The 12,078-nt window shown below is 50.6% G+C and overlaps 1 protein-coding gene across 1 annotated transcript in view; it reads left to right on the top strand.

The window, feature by feature from the left end:
- LOC311320592 (UPF0606 protein KIAA1549) overlaps window positions 1–12,078 on the top strand; it is a gene marked incomplete at both ends in the record, with an annotated part of 36,103 nt that overhangs the window by 14,277 nt on the left and 9,748 nt on the right. Inside the window, 11 exons of the mRNA XM_084452379.1 lie at window positions 1,382–1,503; window positions 1,825–2,397; window positions 2,515–3,237; window positions 3,559–3,601; window positions 3,807–3,895; window positions 5,399–5,558; window positions 6,382–6,512; window positions 8,084–8,276; window positions 8,702–8,761; window positions 8,931–9,088; window positions 11,478–11,655. Coding sequence (XP_084308505.1) covers window positions 1,382–1,503; window positions 1,825–2,397; window positions 2,515–3,237; window positions 3,559–3,601; window positions 3,807–3,895; window positions 5,399–5,558; window positions 6,382–6,512; window positions 8,084–8,276; window positions 8,702–8,761; window positions 8,931–9,088; window positions 11,478–11,655 — 2,430 coding nt within the window. The remainder of the gene's footprint in view (window positions 1–1,381; window positions 1,504–1,824; window positions 2,398–2,514; window positions 3,238–3,558; window positions 3,602–3,806; window positions 3,896–5,398; window positions 5,559–6,381; window positions 6,513–8,083; window positions 8,277–8,701; window positions 8,762–8,930; window positions 9,089–11,477; window positions 11,656–12,078) is intronic.

The raw sequence follows: 12,078 nt of genomic DNA on the forward strand, positions 1-12,078 counted from the left end.
TGGCGAATCTATTCACTCACGTTAGAAACACTGCATCAACAAAGCCAAATTGTCTGTTACTACTCATATAAAACAGGAAACCTTTTTACCGATTCATCCTGGTTGAATTTCCCTGTGGGTTTGGGAGTGTTTTGTCTAAAAGCCAGAGTTGCCTGTTGAGAGGAAATAATGACATTCATCCATCCAAGGTTAAGCACCGGAGCGTTTTATAGAGTAGGCCTATTTGTTTGTTGTCATTTAGAGTGCTTCAGTAAGTAGGCCCTTGGACACACTCTCAAGCTACGATGACCCAGAGCCCTCCGTGGTGTTTGTGATAATCAGCAACAGACAGGATTTGTCACCCACACAATGTATGGAGTTAACTGTATGTCCCACCATAACCCAGTGTGCGCTGTGGGTCATTTCCCGGCTGTGTGTGGATTAGCCTGGCTAGGCCGCCACTAAGCCACATGGCGTTCCCATGGCCTCTGAGAGCCTGTGGCTAGGTCTTCTCTCTCTGGCTCTGAATCGACTTTTCCATTTTAGAGCCGCTTTGGCAAATGCTGTATTAGTTAGATTAGCAATTAGGCCCAAGGCACAGTAGTGATTCAAACACAATGTACCAGGGGTCTTGTCATGTTGCATAGGGTGTCCAGTACCAGAATGATCTAACGATTTACTAGTCGTGTTGTATGGTGTACTGCATTATCTTTATCAATACTTACATGTAGGCCTGAATATCGATGAGAGTGATCACAGATCTCGGGCTGCATGGTGTTTTTTATACTTTCCCATATATGCCAATATCAATAACACAAGGATTCATTTGCAGTTTAGGCTATTAGATTACCCCCATATGACTGCCCGCACTCATGTCCTGTAATATAGCCAAGCCTATATTTAGAGAGCCATCACAGTATAGAGTCCGTTTATCCCCTCACAACCTTTGCTGCAGAGGTGAGTATTGGCGGAGATGGAGCCCTGGGTTGATGAATGGTAATCCTATACCTTGAGAGCACTCTTCTCATTAATCCGGTTGTTATTGATTAAGGCTGGATGCTGGCAAATCAATGGTCATTTCAGGTAGTTGCAGAGTAGCGTACTGGGCCTGGAGGACTGGGCGGGGCCTAATAGAATGGGTTTCAGAGCAAAGTCTCGCCGCTGATGAAGTGATGAAGAGGCTGGAACTAAATCCAAAGTGCTTGACAGTTCTGCCATGATATATTCCGCCAGTTCTGCCATATTGCTTTCATCCCGAATTCAAGAGAATGATAAATCCTTTAGACATCTCAACGATCCCCAGAATGCTCTGTCCAATTTGTCCAATTACTGTACTTTTCTTGAGACCTTCTCATCTTTAGGACTATTCTGCATTAAGTCATTCTTCCTTCTTCTCCCTCAGATGGGCCATCGCTGCGTCCCGCCATGTGGGAAGCCTCTGGCGAGGCTCCGCCCCACTGGACCCCCTCCGCCATCGCGGCTCCGCCCACCGAGGCCGAAGGCCTCGCTAGGCTGTCCAGGGAGGTGAAGCCGGCTGCTCCTGGGTCTACTACCTCCATCGTATCCCCTTCAGCGGTATCAAATCAACAGCTTCTACACACACGTCCCAAAAACGCGTCCGCTTCCTCCCAGAGCGTCTCCACATCTGCTGGGACCTCCTTATCTACCCAGCTTCCTGTCCCACCCTCTGACCAGAGCGCTCCAGACGAACCACCGCTCCCAGCCACCCACCCGCGAAACCAATCAGAACAGACCCTGACAATCACGACGTCACGTCCTGTCCGTCCTCTGGACCTCCCCGGATTACCTGTCGGTGAGCCCGAGCTTGACCCCATCCCGTCTCAGAGTCTGGGTTCCGACCCCATCCCGTCTCAGAGTCCGGGTTCCGACCCCAGCCTGTCTCAGAGTCCGGGTTCCGACCCCAGCCTGTCTCAGAGTCTGGGGCGTGTCTCAGCGGATCCCGCGCCGCCCGCGGAGCCGTCCAGCCAGCTGCTGGACCCGACCCAGCTGAGCCCCAGCAGGGACCCCGCGACGCAGCAGGACTCCGCCCAGGGGATCCACCTGCTCCTGAAGCCGCCTGGGGAGAGACTGGCCCCCAGCTCCATGCCTCTGCTCAGCCCCTACGCCTCCTCCTCCTCCTCTGAGCCCACCCTGGCCCCGCCCGAGGACTTCTTCCCCACCGACACCATGGAGGTGGACTGGGGGTCCGGGGACTACCTGGAGACCATGTCCTTCCTGGGCTCCGAGGGGGATGACTACTCCCTAGTGACTAGCCTGCCCTCGGACATGTTTGACCTGGAGGACTCCGACACGGAGAGCTACGACACATCCTTCCCCTCCAGGGCGGGCGTGTCGCCCTCCTCCAGGCATCATCACGTCTTCACCTCCCCTGCTCTCACCGTGGCCTACAGCCCCGGGGTCAGAAGTACCCCTCCTACCTCCATCCATCCCTCCTCCATAACTCCCTCCCTCCGTCCCTCCCCATCCTCTGGTCACCCCGCGCTGGAACGGACGCCCGCCCCTGGGAGCGACGAGAGCCTTGACGGCAACTGGTCGGACATCTTCACCGTGGAGCCCACGGACGTGCTTCTGCCCGATATGAACAGCCGGGAGTTCTACATCACCCAGATGGACCAGGATGACTCCAGCTCAGCCGAACACAGGGGCGACCTGTCCGCCTCCAGGAGCCTCTCCCTCATCCCCATCAGCTCCACTCGTGTCATGGCCGCCGGCGCCTTCTCTGTGGACCCCAGCCACCTGCCGACGGCGTCCTATGGAGATGGAGGAGGGGAAGGAGGAGAAGACAACGCCACCTGGGTGGAGGAGGAGGCGTCCAGTGACCTCTCGGGCTCGGAGCCCTTCAACATCACCACGGCAGAGCCCTCAGAGGTGGACGGGACGCCCCACCTGGTGAACGTCTCCGAGGGGTTTCTGGAACCTTCCGTGGCCGCCACCCCCTCTGTGGAGCGCTCGTCTGCCCTCTGGGGTGGCCAGGTGTCCGCTGAGGGGGATTGGTCCAGCCCTGTGACTCTGACCCCCACCCCGACAGAAGGTCTGGACGCTGGAGGTCTGGAGTCCGTCCTGCCCGGTGCCACGCAGCAGTCTGATGACATCGCGTCCTCCTCTCTGACGGACGTCCTGTGGTTCGTCCCCTCCGAGACGATCCTCCTCAGCTCCTCTCCCACCTCCGCGCCTGTCCTGACCCCCTCTTTGACCTTCACTCCGTTCCCTACGGACATATCCCATAATAGCTCCTCGGTAACCGCGGAGCCGTCCCATAATGCCACGTCTGTGCTCCCAGCAACGGGTGTCATGGCTGACCAGGGTGCTACCACAGACGCAGCGACACCAGACGGCAATGTGACAGTCGTGACCAAAGACAGCCTGACCACCATAGCTACCACCACCTCTCCTACTCCTACTACTGAGGCTACTACTACTACTACTACTACTACTACTACTATAGCTAGTTCCACCACTACTACTACTAGTACTATGAACACAGAGGCTTCTACCAGCCCTGCTCTGACCACACCCACTTCCGCCACCACGACCCCTGTGGCCACGCCCCCTCGGCAGTATCTGTGCAACGTCACCAATCCCACGTACCTCGTCAGAGTCGGTAAGACATAACATTACATCACATGAGAGGAGACCTGTAATTCTTTAATCGTAATCTCTCCAATCTCTTTATTTGACAGTCCTGATTTTGTGTCGCTAGCACCCCAGTGTCATATCAACAGATAAGAAATACCAGTAAGAAGATGGTAATGATTAACAATGATGATAATGATGATAGCGATAATATTCTTCTACTACTACTACAGGTTTTCCGCCCGGGGTCACGGTGGGATATGCTAAGTCTCAGATGAGGGACATTCTGAAGAGCCAGTTCAACAGATCTCTGGAGCTGCAGGTGGGCTGTTATTAGGGCTGGGTATCGAGTCAAATTTCAAGAATCGATTCGATCCCGATTAACAAGGTTTGGAATGGATTATCACGATTCGATTCGATTCAATATCGATTCGGTTAGTGTTACTAAAACCTGTTTTTTTAAGCTGTAACCTTAATTACATGACTGCCAAGTTATGCAACACATCAATACTAGGGCTGCGTATCGATACTGATTTCCAAAAATTAATGAATGAATGAATCATTGAATGAATTAATGAACTATTCATACCTTCATTTATTCATTCATTCATTAAATAAAAGATCGATTTTGGGATTCATGAATCGATTCTGAATCATTTGATTCAGAATCGATTAATCGTTTTTTTAAACCCAGCCCTAGCTGTTATGAGTGGACGGAGGTGGACGGAGTAATTAGCTAAACAGCTAAGAGAAGCGAGAAGACAGTAGGACGCTGTTACATAACCTCCGCTTATCGATATTCTTTAATAGGGGTGTAACGATACACTAATCTCACGATATGATACCATACACGATATTGGGTTGACGATAACAATACGATACGATACACTAAGGGCAGGTGTGAAGCGTTGCAGTAGCGCTGCTGTTCACACCAATAGTGCATTTCTCCACATTTCTACTCCACTACACATTGTGAATTTAGAGCTTAATTGTTGTAATATCATGGATAGGCCTAGAGACAAAAGACATGTTTGTTACCAGCGTTGTGTAGCCTGATATACAAGAAACATATCACGATATTGTTTTCACCTTGAAGATACGTATTGTGACGTTTCTGTATCGCGATATATTGTGGCACGATATATTGTTACACCCCTATTCTTTAATCAAGTAGGAGCTGGAGTGTGTGTGTGTGTGTGTGTGTGTGTGTGTGTGTGCTTAGATGCGTGTGTGTGTGTGTGGTGTAGGGATGCACCAAGCAGGTCAGCCCACTTCCTGTGTCTCCTTATCTCGTCTCATTAAAACAGACCAGGGCTGAGTTTCCCAGAGGAATGATCGTAGCGCTACGATGAACGCCGTAGCTTACGATGAACGTAGCGCTACGATGCCTCTGGGAAACTCAGCCCAGCAGAGTTAGAGAGTTAGTTACACCAAGACTCCACGGTCTACATGAGTACGACTGGCCTCAAAACACAGTAACCCTCTCTACTGTACTGAAATACCACTGTAAAACAAGAGATTTATCTAGGCCATGCTTTACTAGCTCATCTGAAAAATACAAGTCATTTCTCACGACAACATCTTTCTCTCTCGTTCTCTCTCTCTCTCTCTCTCTCTCTCTCTCTTTCTCTCTCTCTCTTTCTCTCTCACACACACACACACACACACACACTCCGCTCTCTCCCTCTCTTGCGCTTTCTCTCTCTCTTGTTCTCTCTCTCACTCACACTGCACACACACACACGCACGCACACACACACACGGGAATACAGGATAAGTCTCACAAGTTGTTGTTGTTGTGTGTGTGTGTGTGTGTGTGTACTAGGTAGTGGAGCCCCCTCCCAGGCTCGTGTTCCGGGCGGTGTCGGGCCCGGTGGTCTACACAGCCATCTCTGTCATCAACGCCCTGGGCCAGTCCGGACGCCGCTTTCTCTCCCTGGCGCCTAACTGGACGGCACCTGACCACCAGTACCAGGTCCACTCTGGTAAGATCACAGTAGCAGCTGGGCCCGTCAGTCCAACCAACCTCTGATCCCGACTAGATCATGAAACTCCGCCCATGGCTGGCTTGCATTGTAGAATACTTGTAGATTGCTTCGCATAAAAATTAGTCTCGCGAGCCAGACGAGTCGACTTCCGGCCCAGACTGTCAACTACGTCTGGTATTCAGACTCAGAAATTTAGATGAAGGAAGTTGGTGAAAAAACGGGCGGATATCCCGTCAAAATTCTGTAGAGAGTAGTAGACAGTCCGGACCGGAAGTGATGAGTTTTTTAAGAACTTCCTTTTACAAATTCTAAGCGGCTGAAGTCCAGACTCTCTCCTCTGTAGAGAGTCTGGCTCCGAGACCACATAAAAAAAGACAGGAAAATAAGATGGAAGATACTGTAAAACACAATAAAACATAAGAAATCAAGTAAATACTATTATCATTCGATATGGTAGCCCTAGATCACAGTGTAAAAATGATAGGCCTGCTCTGTTAGTTGAGTATCTTAAGAAGATAGAGACCTACAGTCGCAGGGTGTAATCAGAGCCGATGACCTCACCTGTGAGACCTCACACCGAGCCCCTAATGATCGTTTTCTCCACGTGCGGAAGTTGGACTTGCATGCATTCACCATGTTTTTGGCCGGACGTGGGAGACGAACGGTCCGGACCGTAACATACTCAGCATATCGGAGCTGTTGATGCTAAATACCAAACTACCCATTTAAACACGGGACGTGATTCCTATACGTAGCGTATTCTAGTGTATGTCTGGATGTGCAGCGACCCCCCTCAGACGCTCTGGCCCTCTCTGTGCAGTGCTGCAGTTTGTGCCCAGCCACATCGACGTGCGCGTGTGTAACTTCAGCGAGCGCATGGAGAAAGGCCTGACCATGGCCTACGCCGAGGTCCGCCGCCGGTCCCAGGGGTCCACCAACTTCACCGTGCAGGTGAGGGGAGAACGTGCGCGCACACACACACACACACACGCCCACTAGGGCTGCACAATTAATTGTGAATTAATCGAAATCGCGATTATGACCTCCCTTATTATGACCTTTTGGTTATTATATATTAATATTATATATTAAATATTAATCACAATTATTAATCGCAATTACCATTTTGGAGCAAATAATCACAATTATTATCTTTTGTCAAAATCGTGCAGCCCTAACACCCACACACATGCACTATTTGTTGGCAGCATATGCAAGCTTCTGATGTGCTTTGTATTTATTAGCACCCACTTACTCCCTGTGTTCGCACCGTTGATCCAGAGCCTTGGCTCTGCTAGCGCTTAGCTAGCTCACGCGTCTCACCGCTGGGGGCCCCGTCTACGCTACACCAGAGTGTTCTGAGAGACATACGCACTCTAGTCTGGAACTGGGGAAAACAGGGACTTCCTCAGAGAGCGTCAGAGATACCGAGAAGTTGCGCTCTGCGCGTAAGCAGAGCGCTGTCAGCTTCAGATTCAGGGTTTATACATAATACAACGTAGTGAAATGTAACAGAATGTTACAGTCGGCTCCATAGTAGATATACACACGCAACAAATCTGACACGACAACAGACAAAAGCAATAGCAGACAGAAACAATATACATTCATGATGTCAGAGGGTTATTTCAGTTCAAAATAAATTTAAAGTGCTGTTACTCTGAGAAGAAAAAGTGCTTAGTCAGTTCCATTTAGGTACCGGATTGCCTGGGGGAAGATAATCTTCCTGAGTCCCCTGAACGGTATCTCTTCCCTGAGCTGAGCAGAGAGAACAGGCCACTGCTTGGGTGACTGGAGTCTCTCAGGATTCTGCTGGCCTTGGTCTTGCACCGCTTGGTATAGATGTGGTCGAGGTTGGGGCCGTCCTAGAAAAGTCGGCCTGCCTGATGGCGAGGCTAGCCTGCCTCTGCTGTAGATCGATCCCCGGCCGAGTCATACGAAAGACTATAAAATGGTACCCGATGCCTCCCTGCTTGGCACTCAGCATCAAGGACTGGATTGGGGGTGAGTCCCTGTGACGTACTAGCGTCATGTCCAGGGGGTGTACTTGTACATCAAGCTGCCTCACGCTAAGCAATCTGGACATAGACTCCTGCCCTGTTGGCCACTAGGCTACTTTTCCAGAGGTGGTGATGTATGGGTGATGGTTGCGTGGACACTAGTCTTCGACTTAGACTTAAGGACCAAATCACACCAAAGCAGAAACCATACTGTATGTACATGTGACAACATTTATATGATAACAGTTTGACTTTCTGACTGTTCTGCTCTGTGTCTGGCTTTCTGTGTGTGTGTGTGTGTGTGTGTGTGTGTGTGTGTGTGTGTGTGTGTGTGTGTGCATGTGTGCGTGTGTGTGTGTCTATCTGTGTGTGCATGTGTGTGTGTTTGTATGTGTGTGTGTCTGTGTGTGCGTGTGTGTGTGTGTGTCTATCTGTGTGTGCATGTGTGTGTGTTTGTATGTGTGTGTCTGTGTGTGTGTGTGTGTGTGTGTGTGTGCATGTGTGTCTGTGTGGGTGTTGCAGATCGTGAACATCACCCTAGGCCAGCAGCCGCACTCTCAGCCCCGCCAGCAGAGGGAGCAGGTGGACATCACCTTTGCCGTGCGCGACGCCCAGGGCTACCTCCGGGGGTCAGAGGTCAGCAGCCTCCTCCGGAACCTCAACATGGTGGAGTTCAGCTACTACCTGGGCTTCCCCGTGCTGCAGATAGCAGAGCGTGAGTCACACACACACACACACACACACACACACACACACACACACACACACACACACACACACACACACACACACATTTAACTTATTTAATTTATTTATGTCCACACAGAGAAAAACATACAGGGACACAAATACTGAAGGTGCAATGAATATACAGTCACAAGCTCATGGACCAGTGACATAGCTGCTTTCTTTTTCACACATTCTTCGTCAAAGCTACATGTAGCAGCGTCTCTGCCATTGACAGCAGACGGGTATCAAGGCGTTAAGCCCCCTTTTTGGGCATCCCCCGTTGTTGGACCCCTCTTGCGACACACACAGTGGTGGAGACACACACACGTGCAATAACATGCACACTTACGCACACTAACACACTTAACGCGGACTGTCCACCTCCTTTAAAGCCAGTTTCTCTCCTAACAGCGTTCCACTACCCAGAGCTGAACACCACCCAGCTCCTTCGGTCCTCCTGGGTCAGAACAGGTACCTCAACCTCAACATCCTGCATAGTGTGTGTGTGTGTGTGTGTATAAAGTCACTGTTTCACCTGTCCTGTGTGTGTTAATTCTCCCACTCTGTGCGTGCGTGCTTGCGTGTGTGTGTGTGTGTGTGTGTGTGCGTGCGTGTGTGTGCGCGTGCGTGTGTGTGTCAGTGCTGCTGGGGGTGACGGAGCAGGGCGAAGGGGAGAGGAGGTTCCAGGCCAGGATGGAGCGCGGCCTGGCCCTGCTGCTAGGGGAGGCCCTGGGGGAGGCCCTGGGGGAGGCCAGGCGCGCCCGGAGGGCCACCAGCGTGGGCAACAACAGTGTCCAGGTAGGCTGTGTCCCACATGGCATACTAACATACTAGCCTACCACATACTCAACAAGTACTGTATGTATTGCACACTGCCTACTAAACACTTAACTGAACACGTAAATGTATGGCATTCCCAGCAGTGTTGTTTTCCTAAAAAAAGGGTTTCCTCCTTTTTTCTGTTCTGTACCGTATGTGTTTGATTCAGATTCAGATTTATATTTGTATGTATCATATGTATATAGTACATATACAGTGAAATATGTACAGTGAAATGTTACTGCCGGCCCCTCTGTACTCTACTTACAAATAATTACAAACTACACAAAACCGATACAAATACAGACATGGATGTATTATGTATTCTGGATGTATATTTTTGGGGTTACTGATGTTTGGATTCATTCTGCCATGGCGCTATCATATAGGAAGGGTTATAATGGAGGGCTCTTTGAGACGGGCATCTTAAACTGGTAAACGACTCTTTCGCCCCACAGTGGGGTTCATTGTACCGCGATGCTCCTTCCTGAACAGGGAGGCTCATTATAGGAGGCCAGACGTGGTTCCCACCCAGAGTAACCCTCTGTTTTACTAATCAGCCTCAGGCTTCTGTGGCCCTCCATCGCTGGACACCTGCTTTGGTCCCCTCCTCTCCTCCTCCTCTCCTCCTCTTCTCTCCTCCAAAGTGATAGGGTAGGCCAGGTCTCCATGGCAACGTTGCTTATTTGTGTGAGGACCAGCCACTCACAGAGCCAGGCGCGCTCTCTCTGTATCCACTTCTGTTGCTTGAAGGTGGCTTTGAGACACTGAGCTAATACCAGATCAGTTATTAATACAGCCTGTCGTTCTCTCTTAACCACCGTCTCCACCCTCCCTCTCTCTCTCCCTGTCTCTCCCTCTCTCTCTTCTAATTTCTCTCTCATTTCTCTCTCTCTCTCAAACTCTATCCTTTTCATTTCTCTGTCTCCCTCTCTCTCTCTGTCTCTCTCTCCCTCTCTCTCTCTCTCTCTGTCTCTCCCTGTCTCTCTCTCTCCCTGTCTCTCCCTCTCACTCCCTCTCTCTCTCTCTCTGTCTCTCTCTCTCCCTCTCTCTCTCTCTCTCTGTCTCTCCCTGTCTCTCTCTCTCCCTGTCTCTCCCTCTCACTCCCTCTCTCTCTCTCTCTGTCTCTCTCTCTCCCTCTCTCTCTCTCTGTCTCTCCCTGTCTCTCTCTCTCCCTCTCACTCCCTCTCTCTCTCTCTGTCTCTCTCCCTCTCCCTCTCTCTCTCTCTCTCTCTCTCTCTCTCTCTGTCTCTCCCTGTCTCTCTCTCTCTCCCTGTCTCTCTCTCTCTCTCTCTCTCTCCCTCTCACTCCCTCTCTCTCTCTCTCTCTCTCTCTCTCTCTCTCTCTCTCTCTGTCTCTCTCTCTCTCACTCCCTCACTCCCTCTCTCTCTCTCTCTCTGTCTCTCTCTCTCTCTCTCTCTCTCTCTCTCTCTCTGTCCCTCTCTCTCTGGTACCATAGAGACAGGGCCTGGTGTGTGCAGCGTGGCCTGGGAGGGTGGGATGTGGCTAGCTACCAGGCAGGGCAGCAGACTGACCTCACCGTCTCCCTCATCACATGACCCCCCTGTCTCCCTCATCACATGACCCCTTTGTCTCCTTCCTAGAAACCCGCAGACCACTTAAAAACACACACATACAAAATCATCTTTGCGCTGGACCTGAGTGTGATCTAGTAGCTGTGATTAGAAGTCTAATTTTACACAGTTTTAGAGGACGTATCCTAGTTTGCCTTCAGAGGTTTATTCTTCATACTCGTGATTCCGATCACTACTCATGCGATCGTAGGCAGGTGATTATCTTCCCTTTGACAGGCTTGAGAGGAAACGCGTCCCTAAAGGTGGCTTCGGTGCTTTTTATTCAGCATTTCGGGAGAGGGGGGGGGGGGGGGGGGGGGGGGTCAGCAAGAAGGTTCACATGCAGAAGGCCATCTTTACACTCCAGTAACTCTACAAGCAGGATGATGTGGATTCAATCCTGCTGGGAGAGCATAGATGTAACACACACGCACACACACACACACTTCACACACACATACCACACATGGGGCACAGGTGTGTTTCTGCCTCAGACCATATACTGTAAGACTTGTCCTGGCCGGAATCGCCAGCATTAGCTGAGATCACTAAGCTGATGACTGGATGTGTGTGTGTGTGTGTGTCTGTGTGTGTGTGTGTGTGTGTGTGTGTGTGCTACAGTAGCCCGTGTGTTTAGTAAGGCTGCTTGTATTTATTCGTCTATGGAAAGGCAAAGTTCCATAATACGACAGTAGAGTCGTATTCTATTCACACACACTAATGTGTGCGCGCGCGTGTGTGTGTTCATGACACTACATATCTCTAATCACTGCTGTTCCTCCGCTCCCCTACAGATGGTCAGTGCGTCCAGGCTGGAGGGCCCTGACCAGCCCCTGGAGATGGTCTACTTTGTGGAGGGCCCCAGTGGAGAGAGGCTCCCGGCCGTCACCACCGCCACCATGCTCAACAGCCTGGACGTCCAGAGGGCGGCCATCGTCCTGGGATACCGCGTGCAGGGGACCCTGGCACAACGTGAGTCTCTCACACACACACACACACACACACACACACACACACACACACACACACACACACACACACACACACACACACACACACACACACACACACATCCACACACACTACATGGTATAGACTAGACCTGTGCTCTCCAGTCTGTCTCTGTACCTATAAACAACATGCTATATAAGACTGTGCAGAGATTTGGGTCTATATTGGAAGTTCAAAACCTAAATTTCATGACGTTCATGATTTTGAGTTCCTTTGTAACATCCCAGAGTGATATGAGCTGAGCGGGCTCATTGATAGGTTTAGCAACCAGGAAGGAGCACAGGAAGTAGTGGAGTTTCATGATCAGCCTGTCATTCATCGACGTTGGAGGTTCGGCGTGTCTGACGTTAAAAGTCTCTGTTTGTAAATCTACTCAGAGAGAGA

The sequence above is a fragment of the Borostomias antarcticus genome (genome assembly GCF_949987555.1).
Source record: "Borostomias antarcticus genome assembly, chromosome: 18".
Classification (NCBI taxonomy): Eukaryota; Metazoa; Chordata; class Actinopteri; order Stomiiformes; family Stomiidae; genus Borostomias; species Borostomias antarcticus.